The following is a 26,815-nucleotide window of genomic DNA, read 5'->3' as shown; positions in this document are numbered from 1 at the left end:
TAACTGACCAGTACTCATCAAAGTCATGAAAAATAAGGAAAAGACTGAGGAGGGGGAGGCTACAGAGACTCAACAACTAAATGCAGAATTGGATTCTAGATTGTATCCTAGAAAAAAAAAAAAAAAAAGAATGTTAGTGGAAAATTGTAAATTTGAAAACAGTCTGTTTCCTGGTTTTGATAACTACTCTGGTTATATAAGTTGTTAACAACAGGGAATTTGGGCAAAGGGGAATTGTGATTTCTCTGTACTATTTTTGCAACTTTAAGTCTCAAATTATTCCAAAATAAGTTTTTAAAAATTGTATCTTAATGACTTTTTAAATAATATCATTCATAGTTTATTCAAATTCATAAACAAAATATACCTTTTCACAAAATGTAGTGTGCCATTTTCTCAGTTTTCTATTTTCAGTGGCAAGCCGTTCAGCAGCATTTTGGAGTTTTTGGATATAGCCTTCTAATTCTTTAGGATTATCCCAAGTAATCTGTGATTTCCCTCCACTTCCTGTTTTTGAATTCTATGGTACAATAAATAACCTTTAGTATGCATATGTATTTCTTTTTTCCAAAAGTTTCAATATTCTATATCAAAAGTTCAATTATCCCCAACTCTGACCTACAATAAAGAAAGTACATAATAATTTTCCACTTTATAAATGATAAGACAGTCTGGCAAAGATTGAGTAGCCCATTTCTTCCAGCTTCTCCCTTTTACAACTGAAAAGCCCTAGATACAACACAACAAACAGGCATAGGGTGACGGAAAGGAAGAATGAAGAAGGCAGACAACCTAGAAACCTCAGGAATTAAGGCACGACAAACCTGGGTTTCCTTATTATCTCCTATACATCCAGGACAGGGCGCTGGAGAAGCTTCCAATCTTGAACCACTGACAGGCACAGACTAAAAAAAGCTCCAGGAGAAGCCTATACAGGGGTAGGAAAACAGGAGCCTAACAACAGAAAATGTTTTTAGCAATACACATCCTATTGCAGTTTAACACCAAAGAGAAAATCACCCCTTTCTACCATTTCAGTAGGACTAAGTAGAAAGTTGATCTTCCATCACCTACTTGGCAAAAGCAGGCAGTGCTCCAATTCCCTTGCCAAGGTAATATTCATGAGGCTGAACAAGGAGTTGAGCTCCCACCCCTACTCACAGCAACAGAAAGGTGTGAATCTGCCCTCCACTCCTCGACTCCTCCTCCCTAAAGTCAACAGGGCCCAGAAGGGAGCTGAGCTTAAACCCCAGCTTGGAGGCAATAAGGTGCCTCCAAGTTGGTGCCTCACTTTCACAACAAGGTATCAGTAAAGTAAAATGGAGCACTAAACTTCCATTCCACTCATCTGCAATGAATCAGTGTACAAATGCTCCACTTTGATACTGTAGGGCCCAGCAGGAAACTCAACACACACACACACCCAAGACACTCAGCAAAGAGACTGCTTTCTAAAATATAAAAATTAAATATTATACAGTGCATCATAATATCCAAAATGACCAGAATATAAGGGAAAATCACCTGTGTTACCAAGAGCTAAAAAAAATCAGAACTTGAATGAGAAAACATAACAGATGTGAACCCTGAAATGAATCTGATATAAGAATTATCTGACAAGGATTTTAAGGCAGCCATCATAAAAATGCTTCAACAGGCAGTTACAAATTCTCTTGAAACTACTGAAAAACAGAAAATCTCAAGAAAAAAATAGAATTATAAAAAAAAAACTAGATGGAATATATAGAACTGAAAAATACAATAACAGAAATGTAAAACTGGCTGGATGGGCTCAACAGCAGTGTCGAGATGTCAGAGGATATAATCAGTACATTTGAGAACAAATCAATAGAATTTACCTAATTTGAACAACAAAGAGAAAATAAAGGGAAAAATGAACAGAGGCTCTGAGAAAAAAGAGCTAATATATATATTAGCTTCCAAAGATTTTATATATATACATACATGCTTTCTAAGCACTATATGTATATATATATACATGCTTCCTAAAAGGAAGAAGAGAGAAAAACTAAGAAAAACAATACATTCAAAAGACAGTAACTGAAAACCTAACAAATTTGGCAAAAGACGTAAACCTACAGATTCAAGAAGCTGAGTAAACTCCAAATAGGATAAACTTAAAAAAGGATTCTATGCTTTCCTAGACAATGATTAAACTTCTGAAAACTAAAGACAAAGGTTCTTTGAAAACTTGAAAGGAGCCAAAGAGAAACAATGCATTATTCAGAAAGGAATACAAATTCGAATGACAATAGTTTGTCAGCTGAAATCACAGATGCCAGCAGGAAGTGGAAAATGTTTAAAGTGCTAAAAAAAAAAAAAAAAAAAAGTCAAATATGCATTTTATATCTAGTTAAAATACCCTTCAGGAATGGGTGAAAAGGAAAACAGGAAAACATTATCAGACAAAGGAAAGATAAGCAAATTTGTCACTAGCACACCTAATCCTAAACCATGGCTAAAGGAAGTTAGTTCTTTAAAGAAAGAAAAAATACCAAAAGGAGCACAGAACTTCAGAAAAAAAAAAGAATATTGGGATAAGTAAAAAATATAACTATACAATAAGCTATCCCTTTTGTCACGAGTTTCTTAAATCATATTTGATGACTGGGGGAAAAATTATAACACCATCTGATGTGGTTTCAATGTATATAGGGAAAATATTTAAGACAAATATATCAAAGTAGAGAGAGTGAAGAAATCTATATAGAAGAAAAGTTTCTATACTTCACTTGAAGTGGTCAATGAAGGCATAGTAAGTCTCTGGATTATAGGAGATGCTCGATAAATAGCTGATGAATTAAAAAGTATTTACTGAGTAATTACTATATACCACTTACTGTTCTATCGCTTGAAAATATGAAAATAAATAAATTACAGTCTAATTTTCTACAATATAGTAAGTAGACAGCGCATCATACAGAACCTTAATGTTCTCTCTACACCTATCCTAGTTTTATAAGCACTACTGTGTCTCATTTAACATGTTAAATATAATTATTTACTTCTCACAACACAATTTTGCAAAATAAATTTCCTCCTCAGAAATATCACAGACGTTATTTTAAACAAATTTATTAGAAGAAAAAGTTGTAAGGGCTTACAACTAAAATGATCTACACATTAGGGGAAAAAAGGTAAAAAATAATAAAGTGTGATTCCATTTCCAAAACTATGCATACTTTTTAAAAATATGAATACATTTTCAAAAATATGCATAGAAAAATATTTGAAAGGATATACACCAGACTTTTTTAAACAGTCATTTCTTGATGGTATGATTATACGACATTTTTTTATTTTTGTTTACCTATGTTTTTAAACTTTGCATTATAAATTCATGTTAATCTCTGCCAACAAGAAAAAAAGTGCTTTTAATAACATCTATAATATGAATAATATAAATTCTAGAATTATTAAGCTTCAGAACTAGTGTGCAGAAAAGAGTTAACATAGAAGGTCTGACTACCATCCTTCCAAAGACCTGCTTAAAAGAATCCCCTTAGCTGGCATTTGGGAACTTAGATTTCAGAAGCGTTCCTACCACTCTAACTGATAAGAGTGGCTCACTGGACCTGAATAACATGGTTTATGCTGAATATTTGCTTTCCTTCTGGGAGTTTGGAATTTCAGTGCATACTAGACAGAAAGTGTCTACATGACCACCCCTGATAAAAACCTAGGTTTTGAGTCTCTAATGATCTTCTCCAGTAACACAAGATTTCACATGTGTTGCAATTTGTTGCTACAAAAAATAAGTACACCCTGTGTGACTCCACTGGGAGAGGACTCTTAGAAGTCTGTACCTGTTTTCTTGGGACTTCACCCCATCATGCACCTCTCCCTTTGCTAATTTTGCTTTGTATGCATTCACCGTAATAAATACTGCTATGAGTATGACCACACACTGAGTCCTGTGGATCCTCCAAGCAAAGAAAAGAACCTGGGCTGGTCCTGTGGACCCTGACACAACTAGTTATCCACTTTCAAACAGAAAAAAAAAATGGCATATACCTCTTCTGCCTATTTTTGTCAAACATTTCATGTCTATGAAGACTAAAAATACAGACTTCAAAAAGTTAGTAGTCACATAGTAATATTCAGTTTAAACACTATTATAGGTTTTCCTAATTTCTTTTCTCTCTTTTTTGTTTTGTTTTGTTTTTTTTTTTTAGATGGAGTCACTCTGTCTCCCAGGCTGGAGTGCAGTGGTGTGATCTCAACCCACTGCAACCTCCACCTCCTGGGTTCAAGCAATTCTCCTGCCGCAGCCTCCCGAATAGCTGGGATTACAGGCACCCACCACCATGCCAGGCTAATTTTTTTATATTTTTAGTTGAGATGGGTTTCACCATGTTGGCCAGGCTGGTCTCAAACCCCTGACCTCAGGTGATCTACCCACCTCAGCCTCCCGAATAGCTGGGTTACAGGCACCCACCACCACGCCTGGCTAATTTTTTTGTATTTTTAGTTGAGATGGGGTTTTACCATGTTGTTTTCACTCAAACCCCTAACCTCAGGTGACCCACCCACCTTGGCCTCCCGAAGTGCTGGGATGACAGGCGTGAGTCAGTGTGCCCAGCCTCCTAATTTCTTATATATAGACATTTAAATAACCACAAATAAAAGCAAGTAAGTCTTACATTACAAAATTGGGAGATGGTAGAAAAGGTCTAAGGAACCTTGTGTATAAGGACCTCAAACTTCAGAGAATAAATGAATATAACATCATGCAAATCATATTCTATCTATATCAATGCAATTGATCAAAATCAGTACCAAAGTATATTAAGTATTCTAACCACTTCAATGTACAGCTGGAGAAAAAGTTTTACTTGTTAAGAGTGAAGGAAGTCCCTGGAAGCGAAACAAAATCTAGATCATTTGCTATGTTAAGCTGAAGGGAACACCAGAAAATTAAGAATTAAACACTTCACATGTAAAATCTAATTATAATAAAATTAAAAGTTCATTTACCTTAATTATCTGTTCAAATGCTAAGGCAGATTGTAACATCATCGGCCTCTGACTTTGAATCATTTGTTGATCAATAGAATTATAAAAATGTGCCACCTACAAAGTAAAAGTCCAATTCATAATAATTAATAACTTCATTTTTAATTTTTCTTGATTTTTAATTGTTTGAATGAAAATATTTTCTCAATCCTAAAATTTAAACAGAAAATAGGTTTTTAATCTACAATAGGGCATTTGTTCATATATTAATATACACAATCAACAAGTAAGTGTTGAGTTCCTACAATCTGCCAATCATGTCCTGAGGTCTGATTAAACATAGATTATAAAACTTTGTTCCTGGAATCAAGAAGTTCAAAATCTCATAGGAAAGAAGGAACTCAGTGAAGCATGTTAAGTGCTAAGAAACTAAATTCTTAATTCCTGCACTTCTCCAAATCCACTCCTTCTTTTCTCAGTATATGCCACAATAATTTATTCACGTCTCAGACCAAAAATTCTTCGAGATGTCCTTAATGCTTCTCTCATATTCCACATCAGCAAAAGCCTATTGCCTATACTCTCAAAATATATCTTGAATCCAACCACTTTCCCCAACCCCCATCAATTGCATCCCAATCCACACACTCCCATCTCTCGGCAAGACCAGCGCAACAGACTTCCTAACTGGTCTCTCTGCTTCCAATCATGGCCTCTTATAGTCTATTTAAAGCAGCCAGAGTGGTCTTTTTTAAACATATATCACACCTCTTGCCTACACAAAACCTAATGACTTCCCAAAACGCTTGAGAATAAAACCCCAAAATCCCAAAACTATCACCTAAAAACTTTCCAATTGTCTCCCAATATACTAAAGAATGAGCCAAACTGGCCTCTTTACTATTATTCTCACCTAACAAGTGAGGCTTCCTTCTAGAATTCTACATCTGCCATTCCCTCTCCCTGGAATAGTCTTCCTCTAGACATTTGCATGGTTCTTTTGCCTACTTTATGTCATGTCTCTTCTCAAACATTCTCTCTCCATCAAGGCATACCTAACCTGACCAGTCAGTATAAAATAGCAGTGTTTGTCACAATATCTTTATTCTGTTTTATTCTTCTTCAAGGCATTTATCACTATCACTGCCTAACATTGCATTATATATTTAGGTGTTTGCTATCTGTCTCTCCTACTGGAATGACAGCTCTAAGAACAGAGCCAAGCAAACAGCAAGCACTCAATAAACACTTGTTGAATTAATAAATAGAGATCCTACAAAGAACAGTGGTGGACAAAGAAGGCCACTGTCAACTGCACTGGTGGAAAAAGGAGAGGTTCAGGGAATAAGATCAAGTGGACACCCTGGGCATTTAAGTCTAAGGCGTTCAAGGAGACTATTAATTTTTATGTCCCCAGCACCTCACAAAATTCTTGGCACATAGTAGATGCTTAAAAAATATTTCTTAACTAATTTTATAGAGATCCTCTTCTTTCCACTAATACATATAAAAATATACTTTATTTGGTGGGGAAAACCCACTCTACTTATTCTGTACCACAAAAATAGGCCCAGAAAAAGAACAATCAGGAAAACAAGAAGCAATAGAATAGTATGTATTCTATTACAATCTGGCCATACTGCTATCTATCCAACATTCTACTTTATACACCCTATTCCAGCTAAATATCTGCTCAGAAATAAAGGAATATATAAATAGATTTTCCCAGGTGTTCTTCCAGGGTAAGTACAAATACCTATTACCATTCATTTTTTGAGCTCGTATTGTGTAAGACTAAATACTTACCGTATTAAAGTAAGTAAGCCTCTCTGCTTTTAAGGAGTCGCTCCGACTGAAATGATCACCCAATCCTCTGTGTACTTGAGAAAAATGTATGTACACTCTTCCAGACTCACATCAATCATTCCTCTGAAAAGACTTACCTGCTACTACTTCTATCCCTACATAGGAAAAGAATTGAAACTCCCTGCCTCTATGCTTTCACAAGACTTCCTGAACATCTGTAATATAGTACTTATAATACATTAAATATTGATCTACTTGTCCATCACTATATTGAAATGAAACAAATATGGGCTCTAGAGTCAGAGAAACTTGATATCAAATCCCAGCTTCATAACTTACTCTCTATGTGGCACTGGGAAAACTTTGTTAAACATCTGATCCCCAATTAGATCAGTGGTACAATGGGGAATTAACTAAAAATAACATAATTAAAGCATCTACCACAAGGCCTGATATTTAATGAGCACTCGATGTTTAGTTTGCTCTCTCCCACTAGACCAGTGATTCTCAACCAAAGCAGAGTATACCTCAGCGGAACATTTGGCAATGTTAAGAGATATTTTTGATTGGCAGCACTAAGCAGATGCTATTGGATATACTAGGTGCAGGACAAGAATGCCAATAAAAAGCATATAAAGCAAAGCACAGCCCCCTAAAAAAAGAATTGATCCAAACTATCAAAAGTAAAGAGGCTAAGAAATTCCGTGCCTGACTATGACAGTATTCATTTTTGTATCCTCACTACACTATGCATGACAGGGTAGATCCTCAATGAATCTTTGTTGAGTAAAAGAATAAATGAAAGACCAAATATACAAGATACTGTTCCTGCCATCTAAAATACAATAATAAAGTCAAAGAAAAGATGAAAAAAAATCAGATACAATATGAGAAGTATTATAATAGTAATTTTCACACTGCCCAAAGAATAAAAATCAACTAAAGAAAGACACAACAGAGACAGTGACTTGTGAATTGGAAATTAAACAATCACACTGAGTTTTCCAATCAGAGAACAGATTTAAATGCATGGAGATATGTTCAGATAAAAGCAAAGTTTTATATTACTGAAGCATAGGGTACAGTATGACAGGGAAGTGCATAGGTAGTAAAGGCAAAAACCAGTCAGTTTAGTAGGGTCATGATTAAGAAGGGCCTTGTATGCCATGTTATGAAGATACACCGTGAGCTGATAATAGCTGATTTTTAGGCAAGTGACATGATGGCGATGTCACTGAGAAAATGACTAGAAACAGAAACCATTCATCAACCTGATAATTCTTTATGACTCTGCCCCTAGAAGGCAGGCAGAGGACTCCTTAATTAGAAGGTCCTTTAAAACCTATGCAAGTAACATGAAACAAAAGAAGGAAGAATAACATACTATTTTTCAAATGCTTTTTAGAGTGAAAAGCAATAAACAATAACAATTTAATAAATTCCTTATAGGTTACAAAGCAAGTTTTGTAACAGACTCATTTAGTAAACCATAATTTCACAGCTGGCAGTGCTATTCTATTAGCCTTTTAAAAAAAAAAAAAAAAAAAACTTTAGCATATTCTAGTCTAATGTAATGAACTCCAAATAGGTAGGTATTCAAAAAATATAATTTCATACTTGTTTAAGAATAATTGCTTGCTTGCAGAATTTCTGCGCAATGTTTGCAACTTGCTGTATTTTGGCAGGAATAACAAAGCCAAGTGCAGAGAGCTGACGAACTTCTCTCAGAAGAATCACCAAACGATCTGAATAATGCACTTTTAGTGATCCATCATTAGAATCCAATTCCATAATTCGACTACTAGCCTCAATACTACAAAACAAAATAAATAACCTGTTAAGTTTCATGTTCTCACTGTTTTGACTAATAAACACAATAGTTTTTACAACTTTTCTGTACATCTAATATTAGCTCAAAGTTAAAAAAAATTTTTATTATAGCTTTTAAGTTGTGGGTTTTTTCTATACATTATTTCACAAGTCAGACTTTGGAAACAAACTGCAATATCCAAACTATATCATCACATTAATATTTCAACCAAGCAGTTTTAAAGTAAGAAAAATCGATTTCTTAATGTTTCAGCTAAAACTCAAAATTGACATCATACCCACGATAAAGAAAAAATTTTGATTCATTTTCTAAAGATACCTTCAATTGTTTTAAAAAATCAGCATAACTTGCGTCTTTAGTACTTTTATTAAAAGATAAATAATATCAAAATGGTAGGAGTAGAGATATTAAAACGTTTCATTCTTCTACCCTTTGTTTCACTCTCTAGTAATTGTCCTTTTTGTGTGTTTCTTGTAAAGGCTATAATAGCAAATGTTACTTTGGGGAGCTCAAATCAGAATGGATTGCAAAAATGCTGAACTAAGTCCAGCAACAGGTATTATGCTTTCATCACCTTCCTTTAGGATTAGGTTTATATAATGCCTGTTTCTTTTTTTCTTTTTTCTTTTTTTTTTTTTTTTGAGACAGGGTCTTGCTCCAACACCCAGTCTGGAATGCAGTAAAGCAATCATGGCTCACTACAGCCTTGAACTCCCTGAGCTCAAAGATTCCTCCCATCTCAGTCTCCTAAGTAACTGGGACAACAGGCAAGTCACTATGTTCAGCTAATTTTTTTTTGTCTTTTGTAGAGACAGGATTTCGCCATGTTGCTCAGGCTGGCCTCAAACTGCTGGGTTTAAGTGATCCTCCCACCTCGGCCTCCCAAAGTACTGGGATTACAGGCATGAGCCATCACACCCAGCCTCATTATTTCAAAACACCCTCACAATTAAGAAAAATTGCAGGTATTAGAAGGTAATCTACTCAAAAACAAAGAACAAAAGTATTCAGCTTATTTAATAGCATATAAAACAAAATATAATAAAAAGTAGAATACTTTAAAATGGCTTAAAATGATGATTTAGCCCAAATTTTCCTATATACACATAAAGCATGCCAGTAAACTATTATGGTGACTCTTTTTGCCTTTATTCAGGATTGATCTTCAAAGTTAGTTTGTATATACCAGCATTTCCCAAAATATTTCCAAAAACAGATTGATGATTCTATGGGACAACAAATAGGTCTAAAAAAGAAAAAACAAAGGCAGGAGGAGGGGGGTTTCAAAACCAAATGAGAAACGCTGTGTGGAAGGAACAAAGTTAAACAAACTTATTAACAGCAGATTTCAGACCATTGGTATGCTACCATGCTAGTGGACCTCCGCTGAAGCTCTAATGATGAAGTATGCAAATTTTCCAAAATTAGCTGACTAAAGCACTGTGGTTTTTGTTTGTTTGTTTTTTGTTTTTCTTGTTTGGAGTATCTCTCATGTTTTAGGCTCAAAGTAGAAGGAGAAAGAACTAAATGGCATAAAATTATAATCATTATGCTCTAACACCCTTCAGTTTCCTCTATTTTCTCTCCAGAGCCAGAATTCTAGACTTTAAAAGAATTATTCAATTTAAGAGGTACTATTTTTGGCCTAATTATCCTTTGTAGCAGTATAGGGAAAATGAAAACTTCATTTATGGACAAAGTTACTTTTAAAAAGACATGACGAGTTTCTAAAAATAACCACAATAATATGCTGGAGACAGTGGACCTGAGGTACAAAGAAACTGACTTTTTTAAACTATCCATTTTAAATCCCCATTAGAATTAATAAGGTTAACTCATTAATACATTCAATATAGCTCAACAAATATTTACCAAAGCCTTATTATGTGGGGCACCATGAAGAAATACTCCCTGTCTCAAGGAGTTTAAAAATAATACAATTTTACAAAACTGCAACATTGTTTAAAGTGTATGTGTGTGTGTATAATATTAATGTAAAAAGGTAGAAAAACATATATAAATACCAATAACAAAAAAGCATGAGGGAAGGGCTAATTCTAAAATGGGAATCCCTAATTCTGGGGAACAGACAAGAGAAACAAGAGGGAGGCAGTTAACTAAATTATCAAAGTTTCCAGCCTTAATGAATTAAAAGTTGATGATCTAAAACAAAAAAAAAAAAAAATTAGAAGAGGAGTAGCAAGTTTGGAAAAAGGAAAAAGATAATTAATTCCATCTGGGTATTTGAATTAATAACATATGGTTTTGGATTTTACAGTTTAATACATCTATACTTACCACAAACCAGATCTGGAATCAGATAAACCTGATTGAATATCCCTGGACCAATCATCAAACTGTTCTTGTTCATATAGTTTAAGCTGGTCTAAGAGATCTTCAGCATTTCGATGGAAACATCGAAATCCTGACAAGTCAGATAAAAGAGCCTCTGCAATCTTGATAGTATCATCGACCTTAAAAAGTCAGATTACAAAGATGTGTGCGTTATTTAAATTCCAAAAAATTAGCATAAAGTAAGGAGTCCCCTTCTCTGATTTGTGATTCAGAAATTATTTCCCTTTTCATCTACAAACAGTGAAACAGAAGATTTACCAAAGAATATAAAAATATCAACCCCTACTTTGCTTCTGAATTACACAGCCGCAGAATAGCAAACACAAGAGGATAACCCATACAAGGCATAACTCCAAGAATAAAATGGACGGTAAAGGGAAAGTCAGCCCTCAAAATATCTGTGCCCCAGTGATTTTTCAGAGGAAGCTCTGGGAACTTCAGCATTACTCCTAAACATGTTCAGTAATAATTTCAGCCCTTAGCAACATGCTCCGATTAACAGCTCAAATGGTAATTAGGCCAATGAGAATGTCAATTAAGAGACATAAATGCCTTTCCTCCACAACTGTATGGAGAACATTACAGCACCCTGGAAAACTGACTGACAGAATCATTAGGCAGAATATATCAGAAAATAAAACATCAAAAATACAAACCTGAATAAGCAGAAATGTCGAATATGCCGGCTTTTGTAATATTCCATGAGGTCTTGCCCTTACTCACAGACTATAATCAATTAACATTTATTGTACAAATCTAATGCAAGACACTGGACCACATACTAGTTAGTAATCCATAAGAGTCTTAGGTCAATTTTAATAGTATTAAAATAATAATCGTTTAAATCTATAAATTGCTGTCACTACCTTAGACCATACCTTTTACCTTTCCTTTAACTTCCTTTCAACCTAAAGTGATTTAGTTACATAAACATACTTGCAGGTAAGACTTTGCAACTACTAAAATTTTACAATAATTTTTTTTTTGAGATAGCATCTCTTTCTGTCATCCACCACGGAGTGCTGTGGCACAATTATGGCTCACTGCAGCCTCAATATCCCAGGCTCAGGTGATCCTCCCACCTCAGTCTCCTAAGTAGCTGGGACTACAGACGGGCACCACCACATCCAGCTCATTTTTGTAAACAATGATTTTTCTTTTTTTTACTCAGTGTAAAGGATGCTTTCCTCCTGAATACAGGTATTTCTTTGGAACAACTGCAATTGGAATAAATGATGTACTATCTCTACAGAAAGAAGGAATAGAACCATTAAAACTTCTCTGCATACTTGTTCAGTGTTCGGCATTTTGTATGAAAATTAGATGGCTGTGCCAAGGAAAACAGAAAATATATTTACTACAACTCTAGAGTACCTTCTACATGCCTTAATTTAGCAGATTTTATAATTAGTACTCTTCATCTTTTTATTAAAATAAATACCTTCAATTCCAACTGGCGAACCCAAACTATATTGTTGACAACTTCTGAAAGATTTTTGCCAGAAAGTGGTCCAGATGCATCACCAGGAATTCCTCGGCACCGAGTCTCAAAGTCTGATCGAAAATCTATAAAATTTAAATCAAATAAATGATTACAAAGAATTATCAAAGATTTCCTAAATAACTTCCATGTACCAAGCACTATGTCAAATGCTATAGATAGAAAAATAATGAGTTGGTCCTTACCCCCCAAGGACTGCACCACGTATCAAATGAAACAGAGAAAGATAATAACTTGTTAATGCAAAAAAACTGTCATTTATAACAGAATAAGTAAATTAATCGTCCACATGAAAATGTCAGAAAAATGCATCTTTAATCCTAAATGGTATGCAACAAAGAAAACAGTAATATACAAAATTATTCTCTCAAGCAAACACTATAATCTTATAAACTTTTACCTTTAATTGAGTCCACAAGTCTTGCCAGTAAAGTTTCTCTTTCTAATATCAATTCTTTGCTTATAGTTGGACGCTTTACCAACTCTTTATATTTCAAGAATGCTTGAAGAAGCTAATATAAAATAAAATAAGTATACATTCATCCTAACAGATCAACTCAGTAAATATATATATATATATATCCTAAATAGCTTAAGAGAAATATTAAAAGTGAAATATCTCAATGTTTTACCTGCTGTGGACTGTCTTGAATTTCTGAAATATAACTTTTCAATTTTCCTGCTATTTTTTGTTCCGCAGGTGCAATAATCTTTTCATATTGAGACACTGCAGCTTTCCACAAGGGCTACACACATTAACAACATTGTTAGACTTTAGTATTTTTTAAATCTGTCTTTAAAAAGAACAACATATTCAGTAAACTATATAGACATAAACAAATATATATACAACCTCAGTATATGGATTATATTGCACAGGATTTAGGCCAGTAAAAGGTTCAAATACTCGAGTGAGGCATATGATTTTCTCTTCACTGGCAGGTAAAAAATAGAGAAGCTTCTCATGAATTGTTCTAACAGCCAAGACCTAAAACAAAGTATTAAAAAAACAGAATTTATTTAAATCAAACCATTTGCATAAATAGGTCTAAAATCTAGATATATTGGGCAAGAATTTCTCTAAATTAGGTTCACTAAAAAAATAAAATAAAATAAAACTGAAACTCTAATCCAGAGAACTGACAGGTGACAACAACAAAGTGATGCTCAAAAACATAACTGTTTCATCACACTAACATTAATAAGTGTGCTCAAATCTCGTGAATATATATAAGACCTAAATATTTTAAACTATGTTTAAAGTTTAACACAGTTTAAAAAACTGTTTAAACTATATTTACAGCTCATTTAAGTAAATTTTTAGAGCCTACCCTTAATATAGTAATAACTTCTGATTTTCATTATTCTGCATTAAATTGCACTTCTAATAATGAAATGACATGTTAACAGCCCTATTTTTTATTATTTACAAACAGCTGGGATACACATACTGTATTTTGAGCTAAAAATTTCCACCAACAATCAAAAGGTAATCAAAAAGGTTAAGTGAAAACAATTCCTTCTATTTGAGTTGTAAATCTCAGTATAAACTCATGATTTATTTTTCTCTTGCTAAAAATTTACCTATTAGCAGTTTTGTCTACTGAGAATGCCTAACAGCATTGATAACTAAGTAACAGCCCTTCCCCTACAGATTGTTGTTAAATATCCCCAAAAAAGAATCAGGCTCCTTGAAAAAAATTACTAATTCCAGGTATGAGATATAAAATGTACAACATGGGCTGGACTGGAACACTTTTGGGGGCTTGAAAGCTATCAAAGAAATACTGAAGTTGGCCAGGTGTGGTGGCTCACGCCTGTAATCACAGCACTTTGAGAGGCCGAGGTGGGCGGATGACCTGAGGTCAGGAGTTCAAGACCAGCCTGGCCAATATGGCGAAAACTCCATCTCTACTAAAAATACAAAAATTAGCCAGGTGTGGTGGCATGCACCTGTAGTCCCAGCTACTCAGGAGGCTGAGACAGGAGAACTGCTTGATCCTGGGAGGCAGAGATTGCAGTGAGCCAAGGTCATCTCATTGTACTCTAACCTGGGCAACATAGCAAGACTCCATCTCAAAAAAAATGGAAAGAAAGAAACACTGAAGTCATGTCAAAATGGCATAAGAGGCAACTTGAAGGGGCACTCTCTGCCCAAAAACTGAACAATTTGAGTGTAATAATAATAATAATAAGCAGAATAGACTGAAACACATAAAATAAAAAAATTCATGGGTTCATAATGACACTATCAAAAAACATTTCATTGGTTACCAATGGAACTTACTATGACACTAATCTACTTAATGTTCATTGTTCTAAAAAGTGATCAAAAGAAATAAGCAATTATCTATACTGCCATTTCTATGCAAACTATATTTCAAAGTAACTAAAAAGTTGAAGAAAAAATTCTTCTTATAGAAAAGTCATGACTAATAAAAGCAGAAAGAACACCAGAATTAGAAAATCACCATTTTGTAACTCTTCATGATTAATGACTGCTAAAAGCATTTTTTAAAAGTTGGAAAGCATTATAATGAATTCATCAGATTGATCATACCTGAACCCTCACAGATCAAACTTCATGTCACTAAAAATGGGAAAACCTGATACCACATACATCCTGATATAGCAAGGTGAGAAACGCTATATGGCATAAAAGGGGGGAAACTTTTAAATTAAAAATGTCTCAGGAGACCTATCAACCAAATACAATGGGTGCACCTTGTTTGCAACCTCATTCAAGTAAACCAACTATTTACAAATTTCTGAGAAAATCAGGATAAATACATGCTGGCCAGATATAAAAACATACGAAGAAATTATTGTCATTTTGTTGGCTGTGATAATGGCATTGTGGTTATGTTTTAAGGGTGGAAGTATATAATATCTCTGCTTTAAAAATATTCCAGTAAAAAAAAAAAGGTTAGGGGAAAGGCAGGGAAAAACAAAGATAAGACAAGAACTGAATAATGTCAAAGACTATTAAAATTGAATGGTGGATACCTGGACAGTCATTATACTGTTTCACTTTTTAATACGTTTCAAATATTTCATCTTTAAAAAGCTTTTTTTTTTTTTTTTTTTTAAGTCTCCAATAAAGAACTATAGTTCTTCTAAGCAAGGCAGGAATGGTCAGTTTCACAATCTTTAAGTAATCTCATTTTGCCTGTCCCTGTAAGCTAAATATATGTTCTTTACTGAAAGTCGTAACTTGTGTAAATTAAGCAATTGTTTCAAATATTTCCACTGAATACCACTTAAAAAGTTGTTCCAACTTAAAAACAATTGCAATAGCCAAAAGATGCCCTGAAAGCTTCCATACATGGTCAAGTGGGCTGATTATCTTTTTACAATAAAGAACAAAATATAAGCTCACAACTATCAAGTTGACCAGTCTCATACCAAATAAAAAGAAAGGATGTGGAAATTGGCCCCAACAAGAACTTTAATTCCTATTCTCTCACAAAACTAATTTCCAGCAGATGTATAGGGCTTATTGATTATAAAATACATTTACAAACAAGTGCAGACATACTTTACATTTAAAGACAAAGATCTAGATAATGAAAGTGATACCTCTTCAAGGCGTTTGCCAAGTTTGTCAAGTGTTTCTGGAAAATATTTTTCATTTTTCCACGGATGAGGAACATAGCGCTGCCACACCTGACCTGTTAGATGATTACAGACTATCACCCACTGTTCACAAATTGAAATGCCCGCTTTCAGATTTTCTTTCACAAGATGATAAGGATCTTTCCATAGGTTCAAAGTTCCCAACTTTTTCTGAACAAACCTTCCAAATGAACCACCTAATAAAACAGAAAACAAAGAGTTTAATGGAAATAAATGTATTTTTACAGAATAATTATAAAATACATGCTTATGACAATATTTTAAAAATATACAAATTAACAAACTAAGGATCTATGAAATATCACACGCACACCCTTAGACTACCACTCTCAGTCACAAATATTTTTAAGATCACACACACATATTGCTTTGCATTTTTGCATCTTTCAATTTTCAATATACCATTATACCTTTTAAGTATAGAAATATATATACAATTTCCTCAAGGCTGCAGAGACTACTGTATGGATACTGCATTTTGTAAATAATCCTTAATTGCTATTTACTTCTACTTACCACAAACAATGCTGCAATAAATATATTTGTACATATAACTTTATGTACTTATCTGATATTTCCTTATGAAAATAATGGCAAGGGTATTTTCGAGGTCAAAATATTTAATATTAACAAATAAGCCTATATACTTTATTTTTCAGTTTATTTCAAAGTAGCCTAAATATATGCATAGATACTAAAAATCTATATAAATTTGGTTATATTAATGGTTCCAAGAATTTGACACATGATTTATACTACCCAACTATATACAAATATCTATTTAAATAATTCTACATTATTTGCTTTAAGACTTACTCTCAATTACAGTATTACATAAAGGAGCATTTTAAGTAAGGACTTAAATGACAAAAAGTAAACAAAATAAGACAGGTTTTCGAAATTCCAAAAGTTCGTTTTTTTACTAGTACCTATGATGTCTAAGAGATGCAACATTCGTGACTCAGGATAATGATCATGTTCTGTTTGTCTCCACACATCATCTACAACATCCTGAGTAGTCTCCACCAAGTCGACAACTTCTAGTAAGGATAGACTGTCCAAGTTATAAAACTCCTAGAACAAAAGTGCACTAATTTTTAAACATAATTATATTTGTACCTTGGGTAATATAATCAAAATGTTCCCAGGCCTTTTCAACTGCCACAAGTCTAACATTTGCCATATTATTTTCTCCTCCTTTTTCTAACAGCTGATAACTACTTCTATCCAAATACCCTATAATTTCCCCCCAAACATAAATGTCATGAAAAGACAAAATATAAAAATTGTAAAAAGTCTACTCATTCATGTACACAATTGGCCTAATTTTCTTTAAATTTTGATTTTTTAAAAGTTACCCAATAAAGGTGATCTCAACTCCACGTATGCACTACCCACTGTAGTTCACATGTCTTTATTCATTCATTATTAATTCACAATATTATGTTTAATCACACAACCACAGTCAAGATTTATCATGCTATTTTCATCACTGTTACCCAAAAAAGCTTAAAACCATTTAAAACACTCTATTAAAATATTATGGAAATAACAGTGGAAAGGAGTAGAAAATTAATATATATTTGTTTTGAAAAGAATAGACTTTTTATGTTCATACTTAAAATGGTTACTCAATTTCAATGTAGACACATAAAGGAATAATCAATTAAATAAGCATAAAACTAAGATTTTTTATATTTCAGATTACTTCAAAATGCTAATTTGAACAAAGTGAACACCCATTCAAAAGAACATGTTACCTGTACATGGATAAACCTGTTATATTTGTTTTTCACTATGTACCTGCAGAAAAGTAATTTTGGGGTTTTTTTGCTTTTTGGGTTTTTTTTGAGATGGAGTCTCACACTGTCGTCCAGGCTGGAGTGCAATGGCACAATCTCCGCTCACTGCAACCTCTACCTCCCAGGTTCAGGCGATTATCCTGCCTCAGCCTCCCGAGTAGCTAGGATTACAGGCGCTCACCACCACTCCCGGCTAATTTTTGTATTTTTAGTAGAGACGGGATTTCACTGTGTTGGCCAGGCTGGTCTCGAACTCCTGACCTCAAGTGATCCGCCCACCTCAGCTTCCCAAAGTGCTGGGATTACAGGTGGGAGCCACGATGCCCAGGCGTAATTTCGTTATTGAGAAAAAGATTTTATAGAGATTAGAATTTGACTAAGTTTTGGATTTCTCAATTCATTTTACATATACAACTTAAACTTTTCTACATACAATCTATTTTGTTCACAATCGTCAAGTAGATTTTAAAACAGAGGAGAGGCTGTAAAAATTGAATCCTAAAGTACTTTTATAAGAAGCCCAATATATAACCATGTATGAATCACATACTCTTGCAATTGTTTCAAATAATTCTTTAAAATAATTGGCTCTTTCTTTACTAATCTGTTTATTTCCACGGTGAGCTTGTTCTATCCAAAACTGGAATTCATCACTTGGTGTAAGGATACCTGTAAAAGTCAAGAGGGGGAAAAAAAATGGTATAGAATATCAGAGAAAAAAAAAATGAATACAAAACAGCACAGCAGCAAAATATTTGAGTCATCTAACACATATGCTCCTAGCTGAGGTCAAACAGGTGACACTTCCTTATTGTTTCCTATTTCATACTATAAACAAGTGTCCTTCCTGCAGTCTACTTAGTGCCACATTTTTCAGATCTATGTTCTTTTTGTTAGTGATTCAGTTTAAAATGGCCCCCCAAAAAAGTGCTAAATTGCTGTCTAGTGTTCCAAATCACAAGAAGGTTGTAATGTGCCTTACAGAAAAAATATATGTTCGTTAAGCTTCATTCAGGCGTGAGTTACAGTGCTGTTAGCCATGAAGTCAATGTTAATGAATCAACAATATATATGAATTAAAGTGTCTTTAAAGAGAAAAAAAAAAAATAAGGTTATGTATTGATCAGTTGATGAGATGTTGTGACCAGGGGCTCAAAGGAATCTCACCCTGTACTGCTCCTAGGAACAAAGGTTCAATATTCACTAACTCAGTGTTTACAGTGACTTTATAGAACATAACTACTGCCTTGGCACTTTGGGAGGCCTAGTAGTGAGGATCCCTTGAGGCCAGCAGTTTGACACCAGCCTGGGCAACAGACCAAGACCCCATCTCTACAAGAACTAAAATAAATTAGCCAGTGGATAGTGGTATGCACGTGTAATTCTAGCTACTCTGGAGGCTCAAGCTAGATTGCACATTATTAACAATTATATTTTCCTCTTCTCTACATCCACATAAATCTACTCTTTTTTTTTAAACCAATGCTTAGAGAAATTCCAAAAGTATTTGAAGAAATCTATAAAGAAATATGTTCATTCACTAATGTACTAATGAGACAATCATTTTGTACTTTCTTTTATTAAGCTATGGTGAATACCTCGTGTGTCATCTTCCTTAAATTTCAATTTTGTTAAGTTAGTGTCTGATCTTCGTAGAACTATACCCAACCCAGCTTCTAGTTCACTCAAAAGATTCTGCAGTTTGGGATCAAAATTTCTGCTCCATTCCTGATCCTAAACAAAAACAGACAAGTGCAACCAAGATTGATCAAAATTTTGCTAATCAAATTGGCTTCCCAAAACACTGTCCAAAAACCCATTTTTCTTAAAGCCTGCCACTACCTCCACTTCATAAGAATAAAAAGTCCTCTCAACAGTTAAAACTATGAAAAGCATCTAATGTAGAAATGTTAAGAGTTGATGTGGATTGCATTTTATACCTTTCTCCAATTTCTCTATTTTTTACCACAACTTACATTAAAATTTAAGTTTAAAAAAAGTTAAGAAATTTTAATTAAAATTGAAACACTAATAACATTAACAGTAAAAATAGATATTTATGTTTATATGAAAACATTTCTCCAAATACCTCAGTTAAAAAAAAAATGACAGCTACTTTTCTCACCTTTAACAACATTGGTGCGAATACTTGCCGTACTGCTTGGTAAAGAGAACTAATAGGTGACTCTAACATAGATGAAACAAGAATGTTATCATGTAGATTCTCATCGGTAATTACTTCAGGTCGCAGCTTGAAAAACACCAGCACTTTATCTTTGGTGTCACCAAACTCAATCTAAAGTGACAAATGATTTTTAATGTTATTGTCATAAAATTTAATATTTGAAAAAAATGTATACAAAGTTGTATCACTATAATTATACCTCTTGGAAAAAAATAGTTACTTTAAAAATAAATACATTAAAACCAATTTATCTCTTCTCTCCTTAAGAATACTTCAGTTTAAAAACCTATTCCCACTTATGTTCGATCATAAATTATTTATAAACATAAAACAATATATACATTATTGACAGCTAACTATTCCATTCCAGTCAGATTCCATTCCAGCCAGATTCCATTCCAGCCAGATTCCATTCCAGCCAGAATCAGTAATAGTACAGATGAAAGCTGTATGCTCCAGGTACACAATGAATAGTGTACTTCTCTAGTAACCCAGAAAGTCTATAACAAAATGTTAATTACCTCCTTACCTAGAAAAAGCATTTTAAAAGGTGCTTTTAAAAGTATACAGGCACTCAAAACTACCAAAATGAATTTAAGTTGTCTATCTCCTAAAATTAACTTTATCTTAACTGAAAATTTTTCCTTAAAGAGTTAAGAGCATAAAACTTTTTTGTTAAATTGTCATATAGCTAGATTATTTTAAATCAGAACCAGGTGAACTCAATTGGAATTCATTACAGCAACCTTGTTTAAAATAGGTCAGTTCACAGTAATTAGTTCATTAGCTGAGAAGTATACTAGTCAAAGGAAGTTTTTGCATTTTACACACATTTTCAGTTTTTCTCATTTCTTTTTTCAAGAAAAGAAGTCTACGAATTAAAAAGCTTTCAAACAAGGTCACTGCTGTGTATGAAGAACAGCTATGGGTCTCACGCCGCTTTTTTCTATCCAAAAAAGTACATTTTTGACTGCTAGAAAGGAGCTGAAACTTTCTGTTACTGCTCAAACTCTTATAATATTTCATGACACACGAAAAGTATATGAAAATCCACGTCGGTGTCCATAAAGTTTTGTTAGAACATAGCCATTCCCATTCAATTACATGTATTATTACAAAGTTGATTACATGTCTGCTTTCACACTCAAAGGCCAAGTTGTAGCTGCAATGGAGCCCTTGTTGCCTGCAATATTATCTGACCCATTACAGAAAAAGTTTGCGAACCTCTGTCCTAAAGCATAAACCAGATCACAGCTCTCTCTTGCTTAAGATTACCAATAACTCCCTATTTCAATTTAAATGGTGTACAAGGTCCTAAATGATCAGCCTATGCCTTATTCACCCTTCTCATCTACCATAATGTTCCTTCATACCATAAACTTCAGCCACCACTCTGGATTTTTTTTCTTGCCCCTCGAAACCAAGTTAAAACCCAGCTCAGGGCCTTGGTACTTACAGTTTCTTTAGCTTAGAACACTCTTCCCCCAGATTATGTCTGCCTGCAACTCATCATTCAAATCTCACTTCAAAGAGAACTAATCCAGAGACGTATTATCTCCCACCCTATATATATCTGTAGTTCCCAACCCCATCCCATCACTACTATAACATTATTTTTATCTTAACAGCACTTATCAATACCCAAAATGATGTTACATATATCTGTAGCATGTGTTTAGCCTACCTTTGTCCATTCCAATGTTACTCCTTTAAGATACGGACTCTGTGTTCATGGTTTTGTCCCCAGTACTAGTAGGTAGTCAATAAATATTTGCTGACTTATTAACTTATTGAACCATGCTAACTATCAGGCATCTAAAGTACAACTGAAGACATAACAAAATATTTTCAAATATGACTAAACACCTGTAGCGATGTGTACAACTAAAAATAACAGATACATCATTGGGCTGTACTAGTAATAGCTTTAACTTAAAAAAAAAAAGTTCTAACTTCAACTTTCAAATACCCAAGCTAAGATACAGTTTCACAAATCCAAACCCCTTTCCATCTTTCCTACTGCATTCTATCTGAACTTTCAGTGGCATTTATAACAGTGTGTCCTGATTTTATCATTTGCTGAGTATATGTCATCCTAAGCCACTAGAGTGAGTCTGGCAAAGGCAGAAAGCAGGGGGCTCTACCCTGAATTACACTACCTATTGGAGCAAAAGAAAAGTTAACATTTAGGTTGTAACTTTTGTCCCTTACTTTCCTCAGCCATAAAATAAGAATAGTTCCTATCTTACAGTGTTGTTATGGATATTAAATGAACCAATACATATAAAGTACTTAGAACAGTGCTTGACAGAGTCTAAAGTGAAAATAAATGTTAGCTATGATTATCCATCCTTTTTATATCTTTGTAAACTCATCAAGCCTAGCAAAGTGCCTTGCCTGTATTGACTTCAAAGTAAATGTTTATTAAATACAATCGAATTAAACCTAAGAATAAAGATAGTGAATGGGCTGAATGATTCAATCATCGTATAAAAATGCCCTGAAGCCAGGCGCGGTGGCGCACGCCTGTAATCCCAGCACTTTGGGAGGCCAAGGTGGGTGGATCACCTGAGGTCAGGAGTTCAAGACCAGCCTGACCCACATGGTGAAACCCAGTTTCTACTAAATACAAAAAATTAGCCGGGTGTGGTGGTGCATGCCCTTTAATCCCAGCTACTTGGGAGGCTGAGGCAGGAGAATCGCTTGAACCCGGGAGGCAGAGGTTGCAGTGAGCCGAGATTGCACCATTGCACTCCAGTCTGGGCAATAAGAGTGAAACTTCATCTTAAAAAAAAAAAAAAAGGCACCGAATGCTTTTGCTGAGTGTCGAAAACTCTGCTAGACCTAGGGATAAGGGTGAACGCAAGAGGAAGAGGTTGAAAATATGTCTTTGTTTTATTAACTTAAATGTATTTACTGAGTCCCCTTTACTGTGCCAGGCAATTTTCTCCTGTGTTTTTCTTTTAGGTTTATATATATAAGCCCTGATTGCAAATGCAACCCATTTTTTAAGCAATCCTGCCAGTGGAGGGGGCAGTGTAATTAATAAATCAGTATATCACATGTTGTACACCAATAAAAAATTCAAACTTTATTTTGAAATATATCATTTCGCAAAAATTTAAATTCCTAACTAATCTTTCCCTTGGGCAATGTTAAAAGCAGAGCCTGATCCAAAAAAGATAGACTAGAACTTGCCTCAAAAAAAACCTCAAAAGGGGGAGAGAGATAAAATAAAAATAACTAAGTAAATGTTTTCCTTTTAGTTATAACGTATCTGTAGTCTTTCTTAAAAAGTAGAATATAGGCCAGGCGCGGTGGCTCCTGCTTGTAATCCCAGCACTTTGGGAGGCCGAGGAGGGCGGATCACTTGAGGTCAGGAAATGGAGACCAGCCTGGCCAACGTGGTGAAACCCCCGTCTCTACTGAAAACACAAAAATTAGCCAGGCGTGGTGGCGCGCGCCTGCTACTTGGGAGGCTGAGGCACAAGAATCGCTTGAACCCAGGAGGCGGAGGATGCAGTGAGCAGAGATCGCGCCACTACACTTCAGCCTAAGCGACAGAGTAAGACTCCGTATAAAAATTTAAAATAAAATACAATCTAATTGCTTCTATTCAGATGTGTGGAAGGGAAACCTGCTTTGGTCAGGTAGGATGCAAAGCTTGGAAACTATATGCTTAAGCACGAGGCCAAAGCAGCTAAGCTAATAATGCAGGAGAAGTGGAGACAGCCTTGCGTTCCTGAAAAGGATCCGGTTGGTAAAGCTAGAGTGTGACCCGACATCCCTCTGGCTGGGCCTGGGGACTTGAAGAGCGGTCAGGGGTCAGGCAGGAGTGCAAGGAACCGTACCGTGTTGGAAAAGGAGATTCCGGCGTCGGATCGCTGCACCCTGAGGAGCATCTGGTTACCGTCATCCAAGAAGTTGTTGATTTCAAGACAGTTGCACAACAGTGGCTGATCCCAGAGTTCAGACATCAGCCCGAAGTAATTCTGGGTAGTAGTGAAGATGAAGAGCTTCCGAACGTCCGCAGTCCCGTTCGCCATGATTGGAAGGGGTGGAGGGAAGTTGGCGGTAGGAGGAAGGAAGAAGAAACCAGTCCGGAGGGAAGTGAAGGGAAGAGAGGAGCTTGGCTCAAACCCCTAGCCCGACCGCGGGACCGCAGAGCTTCGCTGTTGCCAAGGGTAGTCGCTATGGCGACGGAGCGCTACGGCGGCGTCGCTGGCGGCGCGCGGTGGACGTTGCCTTCCCGGGACACGCGCACGCAAAGCTCGCGGAGGCGATCGACCGCCTCGGAGCTCCTCAGCGGCTCCCTGCGGTCATCGATTGTAAAGGGTTCGGACAAGTTTGTGTTGGCTCTCAAACATGTCTTTTATTCTTCTTACTGATTTCTTATCACGCATAATCAGAAGAGAGGCATCTAGCCTTCAAGTACAGCAGGGTGATCTACATTTAGGAGAGCTGGGTTCCAGTACTCCGTCTTGACGTGCACCTGGTAGCAAACCACACTGTCAGCGTCAAGGTACACATCTGTAAGAGGGGTAAATACTTTCTCACAACCAGGAGTGTAGTGCGGATTGTAAGAGATCAGTATTTAAAAATCGCTTTTTAGAGAGGCTTATAAAGAATATGAATTCAATACAATGTTAATTTACTTTCTCAATCGCCCTGTGTTCCTTTCTGTGCTGCTGCATTTCCCAACATTGTTTTTTCTCCTATTATTAATTTTAGAAAAATTTAACCAGCGATTTTTTCATTGCAATCATTACCCGAACACAACCATATTTGTAAAATAGCTAAAATGTACAATGATACTTTTATTTTATAACATAACAACCGCAACTAAATTCTGTGAAAATACGGGCATGAAAACAGTCTTTGTCATTTTCTACCCCATGGCATAAATATAAACTATTAAATTGCTGGTCATTCATCTGAACATTCGTCAAACACTCTCAATTCAGTAATTCTCTTCTAAAAATATTTACTACATGCTATTAGGTTGGTGCAAAAGTAATTGCGGTTTTTTGGCACGAACTGTAAATACTTTTGCACCAGTCTAACACAATTTGCCAAGTACCGAACTAGGCCCTGGGGACACAGTTCCTGCCCTCAGGAAGTGTTTGCTGTAGTCATTCATCACCTCAGCACTGGTTTGGCCTAAGATCCTAGGGTACATAAACATATACAGATTTTTTGTTTGCACTTAATAATCATAACCTCCCCTTAAAACTATATTGTTTGAGAATTAGAAGGAGAGCCCTTTCATCTGCTGAGCAACTTAAGATTTTGGAGTGGGAACTTAAAAAAGCTGAACTGCTCTAAATTATAAAAGGAAATGAATGTAAATTCTCATGAAATATCCAAACGGTGGGAGATGGGAGTCTGGCCACCGGATGGGAAAACATCCAAACAGTGATATGGAATGCTGACCACTGGGTGGGAAAAAAAATCCTAACAGGAACCCAAGATGACTGTGTAGCTAATAAAAAGATTTTGAAAGCCAAAGTGACCACAATGGTTACAGAGTTTCTTGCTCTGCAATGGGCATTATCACTCTTACCAAGGTCTTCAGGAAAGTCTCCATTACCCACAAGCACTCGGTCTGGTGAGTTGTTTCGGTGGAAATGTATGAAATGGCTGAATCAAGCTTCCATAACAATATGGTGAATAAAAAGGCAACACATGTAAGAAGAAGAGTCTAGAAAGCAGATGAGATCATGAGTATGTCATCCTCCCAAGAATTTTTAGAACTCTTGAGGAAACTTCAGGCTTCCACAAACTATGAAATTCAAGTTTAACAACGATCTCAAACACGGAAGCTCCCGTTGACATGTAAACCCCATGAAAAAGACGTTTTGTGTTTCCTTTTCACTACTATATACGAAAAATGAAGAATAGAGTGGGAAGAAAAGACAGATATGGACTTTATTTATTGTATCAAGCATACAATAAAGAAGAAAGAACCTCACAGATTAAATAACTTACACAAAACCACAGAGATGGTAAGTGGTAGAACCAAGATTCATACCAAAATCCAATTCTGAGCCAATCTCTATATACCGTATCACAGTGATAGCCAGATATCCACCAAAATCTATTTTTCCTTTCCATAGCTACCATCCAGGTGTGCCCGTGTGACTAATTCTCACCAATAAAATGTGAGAAGAAGTAATGTGTGTGTCTTCAGGGCAAAGTTTTAAAGAAGTGAGAGTACCTTTACCTTTTGCCAGCTGGATGCAGATAACAACAAAGCAATAGGGATGGCAAAACTTTCAAAGAGTGGGACCCTAGGACCCTGAATCACAGTGTGGAATAATGTCTGCAGTTGTTAAATAACCAAGAAATAAACTTTGTTGTGTTTGAGGCATTATACATTAAACTGTGTGAGGCTATTTTTATGGCAATTTAGGCTACTCTAACCAAAAGAGTAATTGATATCCATATTGTAGTAACCATTTTTTTTTTTTAATGTGGGGCATTGGTTTAGCAGTTGGCTGGCAGGTGGCATAAAAACAGGAAGGGAAGGCCCAAAACTTTCTGAGCCAAGGTTTCCTAATTTTGTCCTATATGCCATTTCCCAAGCTTTTTGGTGACCTTTTTATACTTCATACTTTAAAAAATTATTTTTATACTTAAAATATTACTGACAGGCAGAGTGGCTCACGCCTGTAATCCCAGCACTTTGGGAAGCTGAGGCAGGCAGATCACGAGGTCTAGAG

The 26,815-nt window shown here is 35.2% G+C and overlaps 1 protein-coding gene across 1 annotated transcript in view; it reads right to left on the bottom strand.

The window, feature by feature from the left end:
- The window catches only part of DYNC2H1 (dynein, cytoplasmic 2, heavy chain 1), a 376,294-nt gene extending 352,011 nt beyond the window's left edge, over window positions 1–24,283 (bottom strand). The window contains exons 1-14 of the mRNA XM_011984411.1: window positions 23,945–24,283; window positions 20,034–20,204; window positions 19,507–19,642; window positions 18,459–18,577; window positions 17,036–17,180; window positions 16,050–16,282; window positions 13,324–13,458; window positions 13,103–13,216; window positions 12,871–12,982; window positions 12,411–12,535; window positions 10,913–11,088; window positions 8,401–8,596; window positions 4,999–5,094; window positions 368–520 (exon numbers count right to left, since the gene is read on the bottom strand). Of these exons, the coding sequence (XP_011839801.1) occupies window positions 368–520; window positions 4,999–5,094; window positions 8,401–8,596; window positions 10,913–11,088; window positions 12,411–12,535; window positions 12,871–12,982; window positions 13,103–13,216; window positions 13,324–13,458; window positions 16,050–16,282; window positions 17,036–17,180; window positions 18,459–18,577; window positions 19,507–19,642; window positions 20,034–20,204; window positions 23,945–24,139 (2,106 nt within the window). The 5' untranslated portion in view covers window positions 24,140–24,283. The remainder of the gene's footprint in view (window positions 1–367; window positions 521–4,998; window positions 5,095–8,400; window positions 8,597–10,912; window positions 11,089–12,410; window positions 12,536–12,870; window positions 12,983–13,102; window positions 13,217–13,323; window positions 13,459–16,049; window positions 16,283–17,035; window positions 17,181–18,458; window positions 18,578–19,506; window positions 19,643–20,033; window positions 20,205–23,944) is intronic.
- Between the last annotated feature and the right edge of the window lie 2,532 nt (window positions 24,284–26,815).

Source organism: Mandrillus leucophaeus, unplaced genomic scaffold (genome assembly GCF_000951045.1).
Source record: "Mandrillus leucophaeus isolate KB7577 unplaced genomic scaffold, Mleu.le_1.0 Scaffold267, whole genome shotgun sequence".
Taxonomy (NCBI): Eukaryota; Metazoa; Chordata; class Mammalia; order Primates; family Cercopithecidae; genus Mandrillus; species Mandrillus leucophaeus.
The sequence above is the reverse complement of the archived record's forward strand: the minus strand, read 5'-3'. Positions and strand labels throughout refer to the sequence as shown.